General features: G+C 38.5%; 1 protein-coding gene across 1 annotated transcript in view; it reads right to left on the minus strand.

The window, feature by feature from the left end:
• Positions 1-24,963, minus strand: part of LOC124605794 (85/88 kDa calcium-independent phospholipase A2-like) — a 170,782-nt gene that overhangs the window by 125,997 nt on the left and 19,822 nt on the right. Inside the window, exons 3-5 of the mRNA XM_047137686.1 lie at positions 20,774-20,898; positions 20,425-20,605; positions 9,578-9,799 (exon numbers count right to left, since the gene is read on the minus strand). Of these exons, the coding sequence (XP_046993642.1) occupies positions 9,578-9,799; positions 20,425-20,605; positions 20,774-20,898 (528 nt within the window). The remainder of the gene's footprint in view (positions 1-9,577; positions 9,800-20,424; positions 20,606-20,773; positions 20,899-24,963) is intronic.

The raw sequence follows: 24,963 nt of genomic DNA on the forward strand, positions 1-24,963 counted from the left end.
GGCCACTACCAGTGCATTGTGGCAAACCTGTCATAACAGTCACAGTTCATATGAACTTCTGTCGTTACTCTTCCAACTCACGGACTGATGAAACTCCTTCCAACTTGCAACCCATAGTTGTAGTAAGTAAATATTAACTACAAATAATTTCTTCTGTTTATTCATGGATAATGAATTTTAATAGTGTCTACACTGTGACCTGTTTGTGGTTGTCAATCCTCGTCGTCAAGAACAGCAGCATATTGCTCCAGTTTCTTCTCAACAAATTTCCCAAAATATCTTCTTGTTACTGTTTTCTGCACCAAAAACTTGTTGTTACATGTGTGGACAGCACACATTTCTTGTGAAATCTTCTGTGGAAACCAGGTACAAATATTGGTTCCTTGTCACATACATGTACAACTGGATGCTTCTTGTCATTTGCGCTACAGGGCATGGAGATGACTCTACTGAGGAATCAAAACTGGTAGCCTAAATAAAAAGCTATAAAAATAATGTCTGTTGTAATATTATTTTTACAGTTCAAACCCCCATATGTCCCAGTGCCCACTACCCATAATGCTCACATAATATATCATTGTATGGTACATGGTTCAGAAGATATGATGTCATAAACTCTGAAGTATGTGAAAAGCATGAAGTTGTAATACATTTATGCTTTACTACTACAACACTCCAATTGTCGAGTCAACTTAAGGAAAGACCTGACACCTGGCTGTGCTTTTGACAGCTTTCAATTATGAAGTACAAATGGCTGTAAGCAAAAATGATAGTTGTTTATAGAGCTATGAAGAAGTGTTGCCATAGAGACATTTACAAAATTGTACTGCAGAGATACAAAGCAGTTGCACCCAGTGTAGACAAACTGTCTGGGATCATGTTTCTTAATTTGTATGCTGTACTTATACATATGTACATTATGCATATTTCTTTGTAAGATTGTTTCATAATTTCAAAAGTGTTTTCACAAGTAGATGGAAATAAATTTTTTCAATACTTCAGTACACACACAATTAATTTTTTGTTTTCATTTCTAATAGAAAATTGGCAAACTGAATACCTGGGTAATGCCTCTTTTGTCAGCTACTACTGTCAGACATCATCAGCTGTTCCTTTAAACATGCATAAATGTCCAAAGAGACACAGCTTTTGAACTTTACACACACTGCCAAATAAAGACACAGCACTAATGTATTTCACGCCAAAGGCAACGTAATCCAATGAAAACACTAAATACGCCTCTCCCCATGTGGAAACTGCATAACTGTGTGAGCATTATGAGTAGCATACTTTAGAACATGTGGAGGTTTGGATCCGTCTGTGAAGGGTCCTCGGATAGACGAAGTGCTTAAGGCAACTGTTTGCGTTAAGTGGGAAACCAGGTTCAAGTCCCACTTTGGTACAAATTTTCATTTGTTTCCAGTAAATTGCATAGCTGTGGTGGTACCATACTTACAATTTGTAAACACATTTATGATTCTCTCTGTTACAAACAGCTATCACTAAGGTAATCTTCCCCTCTCTCATTGTTTTCTTATACCTCCATTAAATACTGGTGGTGACGATGAGTAAACATGCATTACACCTTTCCTGATTTCGCCTATTATCATTCAGTCAGTGCTGACTACTCCCTATCATTCTATCAGTGTTGACTACTCCCTATAATTCTATCAGTGCTGACTACTCCTGTCTGTTTCACATAAAAAGAAAGGATTACACTTTTAGCCTGACAATTAATACCACAGTGTCTGAAATTACACTAAATAAATATAAATTTTCAAATCAGTTTGTGAACAGTGCCAAGTTTCAGCTGAGCTATGCTCACAGAAGTTTCAGATTATGCCTGAGTGCTTCTAAATCTCAGTCTGTTATCTACACTACCAGTTCACATACTGATCATGTGCCAGAATGGACCTTACAGCAGTCTAAGCATTTAGGAAGAAGTCCGCCTTTGGCTGTCCTATAATACATTTAGTTCAGAGGGTAGCAGACTGACTCACTATTCTATTTGCAGTGTGTATTACTGAACAGTCCATCCACACATGCTTACCATAAGGTAATACATCCAGGTTTTTACTTTGTGTGTACTAACAGCTGCACATGTGAACATCTAGTTTGACAGATACCCTGATGAATTATCTTAAATCTCACTACGATGTAATTAAGGCTTCTCCTCCCAGCTCTTGATAGGCACCTTGTGCTGTCATAATTATAAGAATGTAATGCGTGTGTTATTTTGTATGCTTCCATGTACCTTGGAGACCGAGAGCCAAAGTTTTTATAACAGTTGTGAAGTATCGCATCAGAGACAACCAGTTGCACACTGCTAGTGACCAAAATGTCATCAGTAACAGTGAAAAGTAATAGTTACTGAAAGTCACAAAGAAGGTTGCAGAAGACGATAATTATTTGGTTGTTACCATCTTCCATCAACACAAAGTGATGATCAGGTAGGTCTTTATAGCCTTGCATCAAAAGCCCGTATCATAGGTCTGTGCCTCACCACTGTAGTGTGCTTTCACGTGAAACATACAGATGATGTCCGTAGGCTTATTTCTCCTCGCTATAGCATCATCATCCTCAACTCTGTTTATGTTGTTTGCCATACAATGAAGAATTTGGTATGGGGCAAAGTAGCACATTAATAATTTTTCTGGTAACCTGATCTTTCACCCAGGAGTAAAAAATCACATTATGTCTCCTGAGTTGTAGCTTGAAAGTTGGTGTTTTATGTTATAATGTACACTGTTATTATTTTGGGTCTCCAAGATATGTAAGTATACCACCTGTCTTACTTCTTCAGATTAGGTGATGAGCTGTTTGATGTAATAATAATAATAATAATAATAATCGTCAGGTAGAAATGGAAAGAAAGAATTTACTGGTTTTTTTCCCCCTCTCCACACAAATGTGGATCAGGAAAAACAAGCTGAAACCAGTACTGTCTGCTTTGTTCTGCTGTATGTGACTGTCACGGCAGACAGTGTAATATACTTGTCTTTCTGTTTGATGTCAATGTAGATCAAGAGTATAGCTGTCAACATCTTTTTTAAAACATTCTGTGAGGCCATTCATTTGCAGGTGTAGACAGCTGACATCTTGTAGACAAAGTTGTATTGTAAAATTACTCTATCTTAAGTCCTGATCGAAACACTTTTTCAAAAGCAGAGATCATTACACAAGGCATTTCAGAATCATGTCTCCAGATAATTTGTGAATTTCCAGCACTTTGGCAGCTAGTACAGCCTTGGCAACAGCGAAGCACGTGAAGTTACCAGAGCATATTATTATCCATTTATTCCCATTTGTCAACTTCCCAAAGAGGTCAACTCCAAGACAGTGATATTGTGCAACTCCAGGAGATATTGGTACCGGATATTCTGGGGCTCACTGAGGCACATACTTCCACCTTCTGAATTCCCAACAGTAGTGTACATACTGCCTGACAAGTTAGTAGAGACCTGGTCAATGACACTCATCTTAGGTTCTACAGGGATTCTTCACAAATCCTATATCTCTTGATGAGAAACCATATCCATCCCAAGTCATAATTCAATATAATGGAAGGAAACATTCCACGTGGGAAAAATTATATATAAAAACAAAGATGAGGTGACTTACCGAACAAAAGCGCTGGCAGGTCGACAGACACACAAACAAACACAAACATACACACAAAATTCAAGCTTTCGCAACAAACTGTTGCCTCATCAGGAAAGAGGGAAGGAGAGGGGAAGACGAAAGGAAGTGGGTTTTAAGGGAGAGGGTAAGGAGTCATTCCAATCCCGGGAGCGGAAAGACTTACCTTAGGGGGAAAAAAGGACAGGTATACACTCGCACACACGCACATATCCATCCACACATACAGACACAAGCAGACATATGTCCTTTTTTCCCCCTAAGGTAAGTCTTTCCGCTCCCGGGATTGGAATGACTCCTTACCCTCTCCCTTAAAACCCACTTCCTTTCGTCTTCCCCTCTCCTTCCCTCTTTCCTGATGAGGCAACAGTTTGTTGCGAAAGCTTGAATTTTGTGTGTATGTTTGTGTTTGTTTGTGTGTCTGTCGACCTGCCAGCGCTTTTGTTCGGTAAGTCACCAAGTCATAATTCATTTTATATAATGTTCCATCTATATCTGAATTCTCCTTTGACGTCACCTTGCTTCTCTATAGTCTCTATGGTCTTCAGTAATACTGGGTCTTACCTCTGTTCAGTTGTAATGTTCAGTAGTGAAGTGATGACTGGGATACAACCAGCACTGTAATGTTCCTCCAAAAGACTCCATTAAAAAATAGTCAACATCATTATGTTTGCATCCATTTTTGTGAACTGTGATACTACATTGCTGAAACTTCAGTGTCCATCTACTCAGTCAACATGATGGATCCTTTACACCCATCAGTCAGCATAAGAATGATTGGTCAGTCACATAAGTGAAAGATCTGCCTTATAAATAGGATCAAACTTACTGACTCCAAGTGACTCCAAGCACTCCTCAGACATAGAGCAATTCTTCTGGGACTCGAGAATACTATGAATATATAAGAAATCACTCTTCCAGTTTCTTCCTGGATTTGCCGTTTTGCACCTATCCCACTACCACTAGAATCAGAATGTACTCCCATCTTGCAATTCTCATCAAAACATGCCTGCCAAGAAAAATTGGCATCTCCATGCAATACTTCTTCTTGTGGCCATATCTTGCAACTGAAATCCTTCACTGAACATCTGGAGTAGGACCACATTCTGAGAAAGTCTCTCACACCGTGAATCTCTTCTGAACTTTAACTAATCCAAAAATTGATGCAGAATGGCCAACACTCATCAACAGCAGCACAGATGTGTACAGGCGAACAGACATGCAATTGCTGAGCAACTACACACCCAGAGGAGCCAAGGGGATACCAACAGTGTTTCCTAAACAACTGCACAGCAAATGTTGCTGCATATGGGCTGCCACGTCAGGTGTCTGATTCATACACCTATGCTGACTGCTGTTCATTGGTGACAAAGGCTAGAACCTGCATGTCAGTACCACAACTGGACATCCACTGAGAGCTGGCAGTAGGCCTACTCACATGAATCACATTTTATGCTCTATCAAACAGACGACCATTGGTGAGCCTTTAAATGGGTATTTTTTCTTGCCCATCTTGTGTAACTGCTCTTTTGTCTATTCTTATTTCCACTTGCTTGTGAACTTTACATTCATCTTTTAGCTCATCTCTAATTCATGACCGCAGCTCGTGGTCTAGTTGCTAGCTTTGCTGCCTCTGGATCACGGGGATCCAGGTTCGATTCCCGTCCGGGTTGGGGATTTTCTCTGCCCGGGGACTGGGTATTTGTATTGTCCTCACCATTTCATCATCATCATCATCAGCCATGACAGTGACTAGATTGAACTGTGTAAAAAAATTGGACTGTGTAAAAAAATTGGGACTTTGTATGGGCGCTGATGACCACACTGTTGAGAGCCCCACAAACCAATCATCATCATCAAACATCTACTTACAGCATTCCTGTAGTATTGCCATGTCAACTATTCTGGGATCAGACATTAGTACTTATTCACCTCAAAAGAACCACAATACAAACATTGAAGATACATTCATGGCAAAATCCCTTGAAAAATTAATTTGTAATTAAAACATTCAGTAAAGTAGTTGTTTCAAAAATTATTTAATTTCACGTGAAAACACAACTCAGTTGGAATTTTAATAATAACACAAGAATTGTTTCACTTTTTGTTATTACGTAAGGTGAAAAGGTATTATAAAACTAACATTTTGAATTGTAATTAAATAAATGTAGTATTGATCATAATGGAGTTCAGTACATGTAATTGTTATCGCATTATTTAATGTAATATGGCAGTGATGAGGCGAGTTCAGTTGAGTTGAGTCTGTGCAAAGTTTGTTGGGGTTCAGATGTGTGCAATAAGGTAGGATTACATTAAAATTAGTATATTTTATTGTATTTGGTCAATATAGTGAAAATGAATTTCAAAGCCACTTCACTTCAGTAGTTAGAGTGCTATCTTTTCTGGTCCTACACACACAATAAATCCAAGCAGAAAAAAAGCATTTGTAGTGAAGCCAGCTCATCAATAATCACCCCTACCACAACAGCGGAAATCTAAGACAAGTTGCATTCTACTAAATACAGATCTAACATTCTGCAATACTCTTCAATTATTGGTTAAAATCAAAAGATAGAAACATTTGCTTCTTTTGTAAACCTTAAAAATTGTAGTAGGATGTTATATAGTGAAATATGATTCTCCATGGTACTGTGTAAATTTTCCTGAAATGGTTCAGGTATCCCTAAACAAATACCATTTGGGATGAGATGCAGGCATTCATAGCAGCTGGTGACTCACAGCTCTCTTTGTCCTCCTGTGATGGTTACGATCATAATTGGCATATAAATCTCTTTTGCAAGGCTGAATACCTTTTTGCACTGAACTAAACCCCCAGATTTTATCTGGAGCTCCATCTTTCACAGTCCCTGACTGCTTATGATGTCTTCAAGCCCCATACAAGGATAACATTACACCTGCATTGTGGTAAAATGACACATTCAAAGGACCTTCTTCTGTCATTGACAGTTACTAGAACAACACATGTTCCTGTCAGCTGGACATATTTTCCATTTGCAATCTCCAGCCTTTGAATCTTGGAACATAATTTTCTTTCACTGGTGACAATAAAAATCTGATATCACTGAAAACAACACACCAGAATCTACCTGTGCCTGGACAGGTTGTTCATCAATAATAATGTCATGTGGTTTCCTGCCATCTTAGCAACTGCCATTCACGGAGAACTTTCATTTGTCATGGCTTCACATTTATATATGATTGCTACATTTAGTTGATTTTGATGGCTGAGTGAGTGGCTAGAATCTCTGGAAGGTAACAGGCAGCAACTGGTGCATTGCAGAGCAATTTTGTGCATGATTGAATGATAGGCTTCATCCTGCATATTGCTGTAGCCATGTGCGGTTTCCTGTCATCGAAAAAACTGACCTGCTGTTTAAAGTCTTGCAGCATAATAGTTATTGTACAAACTTCCTTTTTGTTTACATTATGATGTGCCCAGGGCAGCAAAATCATAACCATACTGGCATGCTCTCTGTTCTCCATCTGTCAATTTTTATGTGTGGCAATTGGACTGACCATGGTGAGAAAACCATATCTGTGTCACCATAAACTTTGGACATTGGATGTTGTCTAACAGATACAAGATCTGTCCAGGGTTTATGACTCCTTTCATTAACGTTGATCTGTCTAGTAGTGATTGGTGTCAATGAACAATGAACCTCTTCTCGAATTAGCAAAGCTATCTCATCCTGCATGGTTGCGATATTGAACACTGCTGCTTCCACAACCATCTGTGTTCATACCCAACAGATGCCATAAACCCTCGTAACTTTTCTCTTACTCTTTGATACATTTTTGATGTTAGGTCCTAATGGTCTTCCATGATTGCTGTTAGTATGACATTCAGAAGTCTGGCAAACTTCTTTTGGTATACTCTTGTCTGATGGATTGTCTCAATGTGTCAACATCATTTGATTAAATCCTCCATAGCAGTGGTGGTTACACAGTGGCAAAGTGGTGAAAAACAAGACTACGAATACAAAGATCTCAGGTTCGATCTCTGGTCAGTCACATGATTTTTATCTCTCTGCCAGGGACTTGAATGTGATTTGCAGAGTATCGATGTAGATGCTTCAAAAGAAGCACTTGGCAGACATCTTGTGCCAAGCATGTCATTTAATGTGAAATTGTCAGCATCCATAACATTCACATTTATTGTGTAAACAGTGATAAAACACACTGTTTTTTTTTATAATTGTGTCATCTCCCCTAGTGTTGGGCTCTGTTCTACAGTTGTTCTTCCACTATTAGTGCTTTTATTGATTGTCACCAAATTTTTGCTCAACTTATGTCCAAAATTTGTTCCAGTTCTTGAGTTCTTCCTCAATTGGTCAACACGAACTAGCATGTCCCACTGAAAGCATGTTTTCTGAGTACACACAAGAGTACACATGAAGCTGAACTTTTAGATACACAGAATATTCTACAAAATTTCCATATTAAATAAATACATCACAGAACCTTTCAAAAATCAATACATGTCTAACGATAAATAACTGCAGTACAAGCACGAATCAAACTAGAGACTCACACATCATCACGCAGCAACTGTAACGCTTACAATGAAGCAGCCAATGAAGGCAAGTAGCAGGATCATTGTTGCTTGTTACAGTTTTAGACCTGACTATGCACCATGCAGCTGTTCTATATAAAAACTGACCATGAAGAACATACAAGCATTTTTTTTTAATTTATGCATTGAAAACTGTATCTCAATTGCAGTAGGCAGAAGGTGCAAATAAGAAACTCCCAACAGATGAGCAGTGAGAGTAATATGTAAAACACTGAATTCATCACATGTTTGAGAGGAAGTATGTTAAGAACATACAGGAAGAGCTGCAGCATAATAATGGTAGAAGATGAAAAAACAGTAAGGTCACAGTTTAGTTTCCCTTAATGACATTGTCATTAGAAAAAAATACAGGCTCTGTTGGACATGGATGAAGAAGGAAATCAGCAGCAATGTATTTAAAGACATGATTTCCAAATTCACCTGAAGGGATTAAAGGCTCCTATCACAGCTCACCAATGGGTAGACTACCCACCAGGCGGCCTTACTGCACACTTTCTGCACATGTGCAAGACATGCGGCTACCGCTGTCAGTGGGTGCTCTGCCAGTGCAGCATAACTGTCTACACAACAGCCTGGCTGTCTAACTGCTCAAGTGTCCGCTGTTTGCCCACCACTGTCCGCTTGTGTCAATGGATGCCCAGCTGCAGCAGTGAGTACTGGGTACCCAGCTGCTTGTGGCAAGCACTCAAGCTGGAACACCCTGATTCAGAGGAATTATGGAAAACTCAAGACTGGATGGTTAGATGGGGCTTTGAATCTTTAATCTGCTGAAAACACATGCAGTTTCTTGACCACTACATCATCTCACTCAGTAGAAAGAAATGGAGGAAGGAGGGGGAGAAGGAGGGAGGGAGGGAGGGAGGGAGGGAGGGAGAGAGAGCACATACATTTGTGTGAAAACGCAGTAGGTAATGAAAGTATACTTACATATATTTTTATTTACCTCCAAAGAGTAAAAGAGTATTGCTTATGATACATGGTAATCTAGGTTTCAGTCAAGGTGCACATTTTCAAAAAGTGAAAATGTTTATTCTTAGTATTTCAGTTGTTATGCAAATTACTAAGAGTGAAATCACAACAGAAGAATTCTTTTCCAAGGGTTTATATGGAAAAATGACACACCAGATAAAAATCCGTGGATTTTAAGCTCTACGCACTGTACAGATAGCAGAACAAAATGCGTGCAGTATAAAGATTGTAAGACTGCAACATTTGAATTTTGGCATGTACTTTTAGGATATACCTATGAGTAGGCATGATAATAGCTGTTCAAACACAACAGGTTTTATATTTCAATCAGCAGTTACTGCTGCTGAAGTATATTAAAATTAGCTGCATACTCACTTTCACTTGCAACTTATTTGCATTGCCCTGCAGAAAATCAGCAACATTTCCAGGGGGCGTTGCTGTATCAGACCCTTTATTGGCAGCAATGTTCACATCGGCACCTGCCAGAAGTAGAGCTTTAACACAGTCTGGTTTGTCTGCCAGGCATGCCAAATGCAGAGGTGTGTAGCCATTTATATTACGTTGGTTTAGGCTCTTAGCGCAAACTGAACTCAGTGCCTACAAAACACCAAGAATGTATGAAAATAATGATAATGTTAATGGTAATAAATCAAATCTAAGACTACATGACAACAGATGTGTATGTACTGTTTTTTTCTATGGTGAAGAAATAATAGTAGGTTTCATGAAATTAGTCTATCATTATCTTAGCCCCTTAAAAAGAAATTAGTCAATGTGAAAGTCAGATGACTATTTGCTCTTAAAATGTATCAAAGGCTATCATTTGTACTGGTTATTTTGAAAACAATAAAATCCAACTTCTTCACTACAGTATTTTATCAATGACTGATACAACTAAAACTTTTTTTTATGAAAGTCATGTTGAAAAAACACACATCTGCTAAGTGAATTGAAATTTCTTTAATGTGCTACCACAGTTTCTATCTAAAAGTTCATCATTGCACCACACAACATTGCCTTACCTGACAAAAAGTACTGAGCTGGTGCAGGCACAAATGTTTTTGGGCATACCAATCGGCACAACCCTTAAACATGGGCCTCCACAGTAGATGACCCCATTGTGTTTCCCTGTTAAACAACATTATCAACTACAGTTGCAACTGGCATGGAATCATCAAAAACAGGTCATAAATCAATGGAAATGTGTTCCCTGGTCAGATGATTCATGTTTCTTGTTACAAGTTGATTGTCAAGTGCGCATATGTCATCATCCAGCAACCGGCTGCTTGAAACCTGCATCATGCCACAGGTGCAGGCTGATGGGTACAGTATTGTGCTATGGTGGAAACTGACCTGGGCTTTCACGGGACTCGTGGTAGTAATCAAAGGCACAGTGACAACAGTTGATTACATGAATTTTATTTTAAACTGACTGAAGCCCTTCATGCCTGATGTTTCCCCTGATGGCAATGACCTCTTCCAGCAGGTTAACTTCTGTGTCAGCCATGCCAGAATTATGCTACAGTGGGGGTTTGAGGAGCTTAATAATTAACTCATGATGATGTCTTGGCCATCAAATTCACTGTATGAGAGCCAGTCATCACACATACTGGATGCTATTCAGCACTAATTCTGTGCCAACAAACCATTGTCTGTCACCATGCCCATCATTACACATTCTCACTAACTAACAGTTTTAGCACAGCTCTGTACAATCAAGCTGTGATTACAATGTCAAGTGATGTAAGAATGTGTAATGGTGAGCTCCGAGATACACAATTATATTTGAATAGAAGACATTGCAAATGACAAAGCAGGCAACATGTACACATTACTCTTCGACAGTTTCTGGCGTCTGATGAGGATACAGAAGTTTTTGATTAGGTGTTGGATTTTCAAATTTAATTGTTAAGTGACATTCATTATGTACATTCAACCAGTAATTCAGATCATATCCAACATTTCAAAGACAGAAATATAGAAAAGGATTTGATCTTACACGTTCTCAACTTGAGACGTAGTGGTCATTACAGAAAGCATGCCAGTTTTTACATACATAGGCTACAGTGATGTTTTGCAGCCTGGTGCTGATCTTTTAGGTAGCAACAATACAGAGATTTTTGTGGGAGATGTTGGTATGTTTCACAACCTGACTTTCATAAAATACATTACTGCTGTGGAGCACTGCCAATCAAAAATATTTTGAAACTTTTTATTTTCATTTTCTTTTCACTGTGTGATCTTTTAAATGATTACAGAATAATGCTTTATATGTCATTACTGTTGTTCAAAGAAATCTGTAAATTAAAATGCAACTTCATGTAGTGATTGTACAACATGCTGTCTAGTCTGGTTGCTTTGTGGACACTTTCGATTTGAATTTTGCTTTGTGGACACTTTTGATTCGAGTGGTTATGGCTGACATCCTTGGGAAGCTAGAGACAGTATGCAACAGACAGCAAGTTTAAACACATTCACTTCAAAAGCATTTCTGACAATAACTTTTCTCTTACAAGGGATATTCATAAATAATGCACAGGTTGGTACTACTGTGGATTGTTTGATGCACACAACAATGAAAATGACATCAGATGCAGTTGGGAGCTTGAGGAAGAGGTCTTTGGTTTTTTTTTTTTTTTTTTTTTTTTTTTTTATTATTATTACTGTGTACTATAACATAAAATCAACCGGGGGTTGCGAAAGCTCAAATTTTGTGTGTATGTTTGTGTTTGTTTGTGTGTCTATCGACCTGCCAGCGCTTTTGTTTGGTAAGTCTCATCATCTTTGTTTTTAGATATATAACATAAAATTGGTGAGACGTAGAAATGCACCTTGCAGAGATCTCCAGTATGACTGTTGAAGACCAGTGGTTGCACATCAAGATGAAACTTTACATTGCAAAAACTCAACAAAAACCAGTGTGTTGAGTGATGTTTGTGGTGAGTCTATAGTGAATCGTAGTATAGTTTCTCATTGGGTTAATTGTTTCATGGTGGTTGTATGAGTACAGATGATAATCCATGATCTGGAAGGCCAAAAACATCTACAGATGAACAAAGTGTGAAACTCGTGGCAGATGCTCTTGGAGAACATTACAGTGTTACTTGTGAGGAGCTCTCTGAAGCCACAAGAACTCCCCCCAACATTAGTATTCTATATTCTGACAAATGATTTGAAGAAGAGAAAAATTTCTGCAACATGGGTCCCACACAGTTTGACCGCTAGAGAAGCGGAAATGCCTGGCACTGCAACCTTGCTCAAACAATGATTCAACTGTGAAGGTCAAGGATTCTTGTCTTGAATTTTTGTTACTGATGAAACATGGATTAGAGACTTTGAACCAGAGTTGAAATCACAGTCCAATGAGTGGAGAGTTTCAGATTCTCCTTGTCCAAAAAGTTTCAAGTGATCAAGCAAAGCTCAAGCCTGTATCACAGCAGTACAGGGCTATTACAAATGATTGAAGCGATTTCATAAATTCACTGTAGCTCCATTCATTGAGATATGGTCACGACACTCTACAGATACGTAGAAAAACTCATAAAGTTTTGTTCGGCTGAAGCCGCACTTCAGGTTTCTGCCACCAGAGCGCTCGAGAGCGCAGTGAGACAAAACGGCGACAGGAGCCGAGAAAGCGTATGTCGTGCTTGAAATGCACTCACATCAGTCAGTCATAACAGTGCAACGACACTTCAGGACAAAGTTCAACAAAGATCCCCCAACTGCTAACTCCATTCGGCAATGGTATGCGCAGTTTAAAGCTTCTGGATGCCTCTGTAAGGGGAAATCAACGGGTCAGCCTGCAGTGAGCGAAGAAATGGTTAAACGCATGTGGGCAAGTTTCACGGGTAGCCCACGGAAAATTGGCTCATGCCACAACTGGAGACCGACAGCACCGACTTCATCTTTCAACAGGATGATGCTCCACCGCACTTCCATCATGATGTTCGGCATTTCTTAAACAGGAGATTGGAAAACCGATGGATCGGTCGTGGTGGAGATCATGATCAGCAATTCATGTCATGGCCTCCACGCTCTGCCGACTTAACCCCATGCGATTTCTTTCTGTGGGGTTATGTGAAAGATTCAGTGTTTAAACCTCCTCTACCAAGAAACGTGCCAGAACTGCGAGCTCGCATCAACGATGCTTTCGAACTCATTGATGGTGACATGCTGTGCCGAGTGTGGGAGGAACTTGATTATCGGATTGATGTCTGCCGAATCACTAAAGGGGCACATATCGAACATTTGTGAATGCCTAAAAAAACTTTGAGTTTTTGTATGTGTGTGCAAAGCATTTTGAAAATATCTAAAATAATAAAGTTATTGTAGAGCTGTGAAATCGCTTCAATCATTTGTAATAACCCTGTATATTATAACTTCATGCAAAAGCTGTGCAGAAAAATGCAGAAAACCCAACCACAGCAGCTCAAGATTGGGCCACTCATTCTTCACAACAATGCTCGCCAGCATATTGACAATATTGTAGCATAAAAACTGCACGAATACAGATGGGAGGTGTTGCCACATTCTCCCTACAGCCCAAAATGTGTCCATCAGACTTTGGCATGCTCCCTTAGTCGAAAAAATCTTTGTGTGGTCATCGTCACCTTTCTCTGGAAGAACTTTCTACCACAATTACCCGAGCCATTCGACATATAAATAGTAGTGGTGTCCTGGATGGAATAACAGAGCTTCCAAGATGTTGGGATTCAGTCATAGAGATGCAGGGACACTATACTGAAGGACTGTAAAGAGATATGTAAAAAGTAGTTCACATTAGTTATGAAATGTACCTCCTATTTCACACATTATGCATACGTAACTAAAACGACAGCACACAGGTAGATTCTACATGACATGAAATGAGATGACCAGAACAAGTCAGAAGCAGGGAAATGATGAACAATCATATGTATCACTACTCAGAGAGCAACACACTTTTTTCAACCATGCATTCATCATCTCTGGTAATTCAATTTTCAGTTTATCAGAATAAATCTTTTTGTGTTCACAAGTCTCACTAATTATCCAAATGATTCCTTGTGAAGAGCAGGCACTAACAAAAATTGTAACAACAACAACAACAAAAATAAATAATTTTCCCAGTATAAAACAATCAATCATGCATCACTTCCAGTCATTATGGATATAGATTTGAGGGCTGTGACTGTCAATTAAATGATGATGATTATGATTTATTTGTCACTGATTCAGAGTAAAATGTTCTTTCATTCATTCAATTGTGTATTGCTGAAAAATGAATGAAGTGTTTTTCATGCCATGAAAGGTTTGTTCTAAGCATTTCATTTTATTCACTTGGCTGCTTTATTTCTGGTCCAATTTTCACAAACACCAGCTTATTTGTGACAGCAAAGCAATTTTTACAATACTGAAAAAGATATTTACAAATTTAAATGAATTTTATCTGTAGTGGATGCTGTTGAACTCCGTGCCTGTTCCTTTACAGTGTGTGGAAAAATTAATTTTATTGTAACTGATAGCAGAAATTTTTCTACACAATTTACAAATTTACATATTCTTGTTTGGTACCACTTGTAACAATTATGCAGGGCAACTCACTACACACTATAATTTGTACAAGTAGTGCTTTGTAAGAGGTAAATGCCAACATTGTTGGCAATACCCAAAGTCGAGGCTGTGACATTCCATTAGTTTACAGTAAAGATTAAGAAATAGTACTTTTTATGGAAGAAACAGGAAGACATTGCAGATGTTAACTGCACAGGGAAGTCTATGGATCGCACACACGTGGTCTTAACACAAAATAAGTTATGAACGTGTTCATTAAAGTTAAATGGAAGATTTCCTCCTTTTGTTTCTTATAGATTTCTAGCAATTTCAGCTGCAGTACAAAATTAGCAAGTTCCATAATCAGGAACTGCTAATCAACTTGGAAGACAGACTCCATTCCTGCACATTTATGTAAACCACAATGAGCCACCAGAAACACCACATATGTGGATTTTATAAAGCTTCTTACAAAATAAGTCAGAATTAGTGGATACGATTTTAGGAGCATGATTTTCTGATTTCCTTGCCTCCTATTTGAAGTTAAAGATGATGCAGCAGGTACTGCATAAGTTCATGTGTAGGCCTTAGCAGCTGCACGAAAAATTTTACAAGTGCAATACTTCACATAAACACAAAAATAACATGCTTGGTTCTACATCAGTACTCTGCAAATCACTGTGCAATGCATGGCAGAAGGCACTTCAAATTGTACCAGTTAATAAGGCTTCTTCCCATTCCATCCTTGTATGGACAAAGGAAGAGTGGTTGATTATATGCTGTAACTGCTCTAATTTTAACTTCATAATTCTTACAAAAGCAAAGTGGGTTGTTGTGTATTCCTAGACTTCTCACTTAAAGCTTGGTTTCATCACACTAAGAAGTTCTCCCTTAAACTGTGTGGCTTCCATAAACTGACGTAAAAGGAATGTATTGAAAATAAACAGTCAAATAAAACAGGTTTAATACAATACATTACTAGAAACATCTCACTACTGAAATTCCTGAAATTCCATGTTCAAAATGCTTCATTCTGTAAAGAGACTTATCAAAAAATACGAAATTAACAACTCCCAAAGTATGCAAGAAGATGGCAGAGAAAGAAGTTATGTCAGTGGAGGTGCTCTCAGATATTGTTGACAAACCTGCTAACTATGTGGATTTCTTCCATTTTGTAACCATTCTATGGTTATACCATACAGAGGGATAACACTGGTGAAAGATTTAGTGGATTTTCAACTCTGATAGTTGAAACAGATCGGTGCTATGACTGAGTTAGATAGCATTATACAGTAACACAATTCATTAATCCATAAAATTTTGAAAAAAAAATAAACAGAATTATAGTTAAAGGACAATGTTTTAATGGTTTATCAGCAAAGAGTGATGTTACAAATGAAGTGCACCTTAAAGCAAATACCCAGACACGTACTTCCTCCAAAATTCTGTTAACCAATTCCATTTAGTCATAGAAAGGGCTACCACATAAAATGAGAAGCCAGAATATTTTTTTATAATAATTTACTCTTGCAGCATTCTTTTCATGTTCACCTCACAGAACATCAGTTTTTATACTCTTATGCCTTGATACAGATTCTCAGACGTGCACCAACTAGATACAATTTCAAAACTAACACAAGGAGCATATGTTGAAAGAAGGAATGGCATTAAAATAATTGTTCACAGTAATGTGCCTACATTTATAGTTGTATTATACATAAGTTATCACATATGCAATTTATCAAACAACTATTGTTTCAAGTCTGACTACCTGTCTAATTCTCATTAAAAACATATGTATACATGTGATACACGACAAACTGTAGAAAAGTATCCCTGGGAGAATAAGAAGCAAAAAATGTCATATGGACATATGGCCAGAAATGTGTTTCAAGTGAAGCACACCCATTTAAAGGTAGAGACAATTTTTTTTTTTTTTTTTTTGACAATGACCCCAGTATCGGCACCAGGCAGGTGGATTGCCAGCAAGGGATAAGTCAAACAACTGTGTGGAACATTCTCCATGACAATTGTCACTGTCATTATCATTGTTGTTGTTGTGGTCTTCAGTCCTGAGACTGGTTTGATGCAGCTCTCCATGCTACTCTATCCTTTGCAAGCTTCATCATCTCCCAGTACCTACTGCAACCTACATCCTTCTGAATCTGCTTAGTGTATTCATCTCTTGGTCTCCCTCTACGATTTTTACCCTCCCTCCAGTACAAAATTGGTGATCCCTTGATGCCTCAGAACATATCCTACCGACTGATCCCTTCTTCTAGTCAAGTTGTGCCACAAAATCCTCTTATCCCCAATTCTATTCAATGCCTCCTCATTAGTTATGTGATCTACCCATCTAATCTTCATTTATATCCTCTCTACTTCGACCATCATCAGTTATTTTGCACCCCAAATAGCAAAACTCCTTTACTACTTTACGTGTCTCATTTCCTAATCTAATTCCCTCAGCATCACCCGACTTAATTCGACTACATTCCATTATCCTCGTTTTGCTATTGATGATGTTCATCTTATACCCTCCTTTCACGACACTGTCCATTCCGTTCAACTACTCTTCCACGTCCTTTGCTGTCTCTGACAGAATTACAGTCATCGGTGAACCTCAAAGTTTTTATTTCTTCTCCATGGACTTTAATACCTACTCCGAACTTTTCATTTGTTTCCTTTACTGCTTGTTCAATATACAGATTGAATAGCATTGGGGAGAGGCTACAACCCTGTCTCACTCCCTTCCCAACCACTGTGTCCCTTTCATGTCCCTTGACTCTTATAACTGCCATCTGCTTTCTGTACAAATTGTAAATAGCCTTTCGCTCCCTGTACTTTACCCTTGCCACCTTCAGAATTTGAAAGAGAGTATTCCAGTCAACACTGTCAAAAGCTTTCTCTAAGTCTACAAATGCTAGAAATGTAGGTTTGCCTTTCTTTAATCTTTCTACTAAGATAAGTCGTAGGGTCAGTATTGGCTCACGTGTTCCAACATTTCTACGGAATCCAAACTGATCTTCCCCGAGGTTGGCTTCTACCAGTTTTTCCATTCATCTGTAAAGAATTTGCGTTGGTATTTTGCACCTGTGAGTTATTAAACTGATAGTTCGGTAAGTTTCACATCTCTCGACACCTGCTTTCTTTGGGGTTGGAATTATTATATTCTTCTTGAAGTCTAATGGAATTTCGCCTGTCTCATACATCTTGCTCACCAGATGGTAGAGTTTTGTCAGGACTGGCTCTCCCAAGGCTGTCAGTAGTTCTAATGGAATGTTGTCTACTCCCAGGGCCTTGTTTCGACTTAGGTCTTTCAGTGCTCTGTCAAACTCTTCACGCAGTATCATATCTCCCATTTCATCTTAATCTACATCCTCTTCCATTTCCATAATATTGTCCTCAAGAACATCGCCCCTGTATAGACCCTCTATATACTCCTTCCACCTTTCTGCTTTCCCTTCTATGCTTAGAACTGGGTTTCCATCTTAGCTCTTGATATTCATGCAAGTGGTTCTCTTTTCTCCAAAGGTCTCTTTAATTTTCCTGTAGGCAGTATCTATCTTACCCCTCGTGAGATAAGCCTCTACATCCTTACATTTGTCCTCTAGCCATCCCTGCTTAGCCATTTGGCACTTCCTGTCGATCTCATTTTTGAGACGTTTGTATTTCTTTTTGCCTGCTTCACTTACTGCATTTTTGTATTTTCTCCTTTCATCAATAAAAGTCAGTATTTCGTCTGTTACCCAACGATTTCTACTAGCCCTCGTCCTTTCACCTACTTGATCCTCTGCTGCCTTCACTATTTCATTTCTCAAAGCTACCCACTGTTATTCTACTGTATTTCTTCCCCCCATTCCTGTCAATTGTTCCCTTATGCTCTCCCTGAAACTCTGTACAACATCTGGTTCTTTCAGTTTATCCAAGTCCCAATTCCTTAAATTTCCAACTTTTTCCAGTTTCTTCAGTTTTAATCTACAGTTCATAACCAATAGATTGTAGTCAGAGTCCACATCTGCCCCTGGAAATGTCTTATAATTCAAAACCTGGTTCCTAAATCTCTGTCTTACCATTATATAATCTACCTGATACCTTCTAGTATCTCCAGGGTTCTTCCATGTATACAACCTTCTTTCATGATTCTTCAACCAAGTGTTAGCTATTATTAAGTTATGCTCTGTGCAAAATTCTACCCGACGGCTTCCTCTTTCATTTCTTAGCCCCAATCCATATTCACCTACGTTTCTTTCTCTTCCTTTTCCTACTGTTGAATTCCAGTCACCCATGACTATTAAATTTTCATCTCCCTTCACTACCTGAAGAATTTCTTTTATCTCATCACACATTTCATCAATTTCATCATCATCTACAGAGCTAGTTGGCATATAAACGTGTACTACTGTAGTAGGCGTGGGCTTCGTGTCTATCTTGGCCACAATAGTGTGTTCACTAAGCTGCTTGTAATAGCTTACCTGCATTCCTACTTTTTAATTGATTATTAAACCTACTCCTGCATTACCCCTATTTGATTTTGTATTTATAACCCTGTAGTCACCTGACCAGAAGTCTTGTTCCTCCTGCCACCGAACTTCACTAATTCCCACTATATCTAACTTTAACCTTTCCATTTCCCTTTTTAAATTTTCTAACCTACCTGCCCGATTATGGGATCTGACATTCCACACTCCGATCCGTAGAACGCCAGCTTTCTTTCTCCTGATAACGACGTCCTCTTGAGTAGTCTCCACCCGGAGATCCGAATGGGGGACTATTTTACCTCCGGAATATTTTACCCAAGAGGACGCCATCATCATTTAATCAGACAGTAAAGCTGCATGCCCTCGGGTTACGGCTGTAGTTTCCCCTTGCTTTCAGCCTTTCGCAGTACCACAACAGCAAGGCTGTTTTGGTTAGTGTTACAGGGCCAGATCAGTAAATCATCCAGACTGTTGCCCCTGCAACTACTGAAAAGGCTGCTGCCCCTCTTCAGGAACCATACGTTTGTCTGGCCTCTCAACAGATACCCCTCCGTTGTGGTTGCACCTACGATACAGCTATCTGTGTCGTTGAGGCACGCAAGCCTCCCCGCCAACGGCAAGGTCCGTGGCTCATTGAGGGGGGGGGTTATTCTACTTACACATGAGTCAACCTTTAAAAGGTGCTATAACATCAATCTTCACAATACCCACCTTTGGGTTACGGAGAATCCCCATGATATGGTGGCAGTGAACCATCAGCCTCAATGTATGGGCAGGTGAGGCATATCTTCATTTCCTGTGGGTGACGCTGCCTGCCCTGCTGGATGACATGCCTTTGGTGGTGCGAAGGGTAATGTGGTTACTGCACAATGGTGCTCAAGCTCACTACTCTCATGAGTGTGGATCTAAAACACTAGTATAGAGAGAACATTTTCACTTGCCTGACTTGTTCTCATATTTGCTTTCAATTACTGAAATCTACACTGTCAAAGGTCTTTTATCTCTACCTCCAAGTCGGTGTACTCCCCTTGCAACATATTTCTGACCAAATATCAATATGACCTTTTTTGCTCCTTATCCCTTCAGCGACTGTTTCCTACAGTTTGCCCCATTATATATTATTCCTTGTTTTACAAAAGCAAATATTACATAGTTGTGAACAATACACCTGAATGAATAAATCACTATAATGTACATACTCAACAGTACCTGTATAATTTCCTTTGACGTATTTGCAGCATAATGATAGACAGAGTTTGCCTCATAGTCTAAATGCTCTAGGCTTACATCTCTGCATGTCAGAAGGGCCTGAACCGTTTTTAAATTTCCCGTCTTTACAGCCACTTGAAGTGGTGACATACCAGTACTCGTCTCGGGGACATTTATCTCGCTGCAGACAAAGAACAGATAACAAAGAAATTTTCTTACTTGCTAAACTCTACATGTTAAACATGTATAATTGCAAAACAGAGAATCAAATTTTATTGAGAGATATTATCAGTCAAAAGAAACTAAATGATTAGTTTCAAGAATAGGCCTAAACAAACAGTATGCCTACCTCGAAACAGAAGGTTTCTCGAAACACTCATTCAGTGAAAAGTGTGCTGCAAGATGGGCTAGAGACCACGACGGATTCTCTCTCAAAGCATCACACAGTTTCTGGAGGCCTTGTAAGCTGCTCAACTTAAAGAGAACAACATAAAAATGTTAAAAATTAATACTTTTTTTACGTCCTACATTTAAAAAACATATATTTAAAACTAATGTTAACAAAAATAAAAGTTTTTGACGGCACGGAAAAAAAAACTGATATCTGTAGTGTCAGCCCTTCCAAATACACCAACCACAGTAATGAAACTCAATATTGCTCCATTTCCCTCCCATTACCTCCAGTACTGGTCACTTGTGACAATAGTCTGTGATATGGCACATCATCCTGAGTATGAAAGTGAGGGTGTAACCATCTGAAAGCTTGGTCCTCAATGCTTTCATATTATCAACTTTCGTCAGGGCAGATTGAGTAAGGCCAGGAAAGTACTAGGGTACTATCCAGTCTCCATAGATAAAGAGGAAGCCATGTGATGAGTACATGATTTTCAGGCCCACTCACAGCTGTGAATGTAATAAGAATGTTCTAAATGGGACACTGCGAAAGGCAAAAAAATGGCAGTAACCAGGAGGTAGTGAATGCTCACTGCCAGTAAAAGCTGAGTTACAATGAAATCAAACATAAAACTAGAAAGGAAATCCGAATGAGGTATTTTTGGTGTAAAGGGTTAATTGGTCATACAAATGCTTTAGCAGATATACATGTTTACAATACACAATAATGCACTTTTCTCCAAAACTAATGTAAGTTCAACAAAACCTGATACACCAAGTGAGCTATCAACTGATGGTTCTTTTCAGGTGCTACAGAATAGTGAAGAGATATCCGTAGTATACTGGCTTAATTAGGCATCAGACATAGTAAACAACTAAGGAAATTCAGTCATTAATTCACAGGTAATAAAAACAGCAAAAGTACTCAGTAAGATTGATACACACTACTAATAGTAATACAACTCTACATTTGGCGATTTGTGTGTATCTGATAAAATTACTGACTTTGGATACTTATTGTTCATAATTAGCTCACTTATGGGCAAATTGTGTTAGATAGAGTAAATCATGGATGTACCATAAGAAAGATAAAAACAAAACCTTTCAGAATATACTGCATGACTGTCTACAATTGATTATCTACACGTTTCTTTTGTTTCACAAAGTCTTTAATACGTGTCAAACAGAATACCTTACATGACACAATTTATGTTTGTAACAGCATTTTGATCAACACAAGACCATATACATTTTGGGGTGTTTAAATTTAATGATGTAGATTGCACAGTTTAAATTTTGTAAAAATTCTGCTTAGTGGTAGAGAGAGAGAGAGAGAGAGAGAGAGAGAGAGAGTTAAGTACCCAGGCACATGATGAGTGTAGTAGCTATATGAAGAGATGTGTAGAAGCAGACAGAGAAGAGCGAAGTCCCATGCATTATGAGAAGAAACCTAGGTTGCTCTTGGTAGCAGTACAGATGTATGTTCTTGCCAGATTTAAAATAAATTCTTGTTGTGGACTGTAAAGCCTTAAACATTTTTCAAAAAGAATGTGGCTGGATAAAAGTTACTTGGCTACTACAACAGCAGTTAGATCGTTCCATTCATACCTGAAAAACACACAGTGGAACACTTAGAGATCTCTCAAATAAGCTCCATTCATACCATAAAACTCCTTTCTAACCCAGAACGCATTAATATTTATGTCCCACAAGAAAGTGGGCTTGGTACAACACTCTTCTTGATGTATATCAATGATATATATTGCTATCACTAAACTCAGTTGAGAAGTTAATCACATTACTGATGTGCTTCCACACAATCAAACTTGTGATTCTCAATCATACTGCTCACAATTTAATACTCAACAGTAACAGTTCATGAACTTGTTAACAGTTTGTGAATTGTTTTAATGGAATAAACTGTGCCCCACCTAATGGCATAGCCCCACCTAATGACAATTCAGCTGTAATCCTACATTTTTATCACTAATTACGTCTTAGATAGCTGCAGATAGCACACATCAGTAAGATCTTGTGGTAGCACATAGTCATCGTTTGACAGTGAGCCACTGTAACCACACATTACTCCATCAAACTTTGGTGAGTCAGAAGATAGTTAATCAATTACAATGCATAACATTTTACCCAAGGTCACCACATTGTAAGTTCATACGAAAAATCTGTTCTACACATTCAGAAGGTGTCCCACGAATAGCACATCACATGCATTTAATATTTACTCAAAGATGGAGCCCAGTGTAACAGTACAAAAATCGTCTATCAAACTTTTTGTAATTACATCTAAATCGACATCTACTTTTACGTACATGATGAGAATACTTTGTACCACTACTAGTCATTTCTTTTCCTGTTCCTCTCACAAATAGTGAGAGAGAAAAATGACTATCTATATGCCTCTGTACGAGCCCTAATTTTTCATACCTTATCTTTGTGGCCCTTATGAGCAATGTATGTTGGCAGCAGTACAATCATTCGGCAGTCAGCTTCAAATGCTGATTCTCTAAATTTTCTCAATAGCATTCCATGAAAAGAATATCACCTTCCCTCCAAGGATTCCCATTTGAATTCCCGAAGCATCTCCATAACACTTACGTATTGTTTGAACCTACCGGTAACAAATCTAGCAGCCCGTCTCTGAATTTCTTCGATGTCTTCCTTCAATTTGACCTGCTACACATCCCAAACACTCGAGTGGTACTGAAGAATGAGTCGCATCACTGTCCTATATGTGGTATCCTTTACATTAGAACTACTCTTTCCTAAAATTCTACCAATAAACCAAAGTCGAATATTTTCCTTTCCTACCACACTTCTCACATGCTTGTTCCATTTCATATCACTTTGCAACGTTATGCCCAGATATTTAAGTGGCTTGCCTCTGTCAAGCACGACACTGTTAACTCTGTAAGGTTTGTTTTTCCTACTCATCTGCGCTAACCTGCATTTTCCTCACATTTAGAGCTAGCTGTCATTCACCACACCAACTAGAAATTTTGTCCAAGTCATCTTGTATCTTCCTACAGTCACCCAACAATGACACCTTACCCTGCACCACAGCACCATCAGCAACAACTGCCAACTGTCGCCCACCCCATCCGCAAAAAACCATTTATGTATACAGAGAACAGCAGCAGTCCTATCACATTTCCCTGGGACACTCCTGACAGTACCTTTGTCTCTGACAAAAACTTGCCATCAAGGACAACATACTGGATTCTATAACTTGGGAAGTTTTCAAGCACTCACATATTTGTAGACTTATTCCATATGCTCATACCTTTGTTAACAGCCTTCAATGCAGCCCCCATGTCGAAAGTCTTCCAGAAATCTACAAATATGGCATCTGCCTGTTGCCCTTCATCCATAGTTTACAGTATATTACATGAGAGAAGGGTAAACTGAGTTTTGCACAAGTGATGCTTTCTAAAATCATGCTGATTTGTGGACATAAGCTTCTTTGTCTCAACTGAACTGAGAACATGTTCAAAGATTCTGCAGAAAACTGAAGTTAGGAATATTGGTCTGTAATTTTGCAGGTCTGTTCTTCTACCCTTCTTATATACTGGAGTCAGCTGCACTTTTTTCCCCCTCAGTTTTCATCAATGATAAGAAACAAACTCTACAGCAGACATACTAGTAGTATTTAGTCAACTGCTACCTGAAAATCATATGAACCGATTTACCCAATCAATCCAAATCATTTCTCTGAACAGTCTGCATGGAACTTATATCTCCAGCATGCCCTGTAATACTGTATCTAACATGGTCTAAATTTCCTCCAAGATCTATTTTTGTCTGTTCTTACTGCCTTTCTCATCTCTAGTTTAATAAAGCTTTCTCACATGTTTATCATTTTTATCTTAGTAATAAAAAGAATAGGGAATAGAAAGTACCCATTAGCTTTCCCTTCGTTGTTCATCTCTTCTCAGTTAGTAGTTTCCCATCCTTTACCATTTAGTATGATTTCTATCATCATTTTTATCACCAGTGTATATTTTTTATGTTTCTTAGTTATAAATCAACCCCCACTCACCCTCCCTCCATTTTTTACATTCCAAATAGCCATTTAGAACCTTTTCTTTTGATTGACTGGATGTTTATTATCCTCAGTAAATTGGCAGTAAC

The sequence above is a fragment of the Schistocerca americana genome, chromosome 3, assembly GCF_021461395.2.
Source record: "Schistocerca americana isolate TAMUIC-IGC-003095 chromosome 3, iqSchAmer2.1, whole genome shotgun sequence".
Classification (NCBI taxonomy): domain Eukaryota; kingdom Metazoa; phylum Arthropoda; class Insecta; order Orthoptera; family Acrididae; genus Schistocerca; species Schistocerca americana.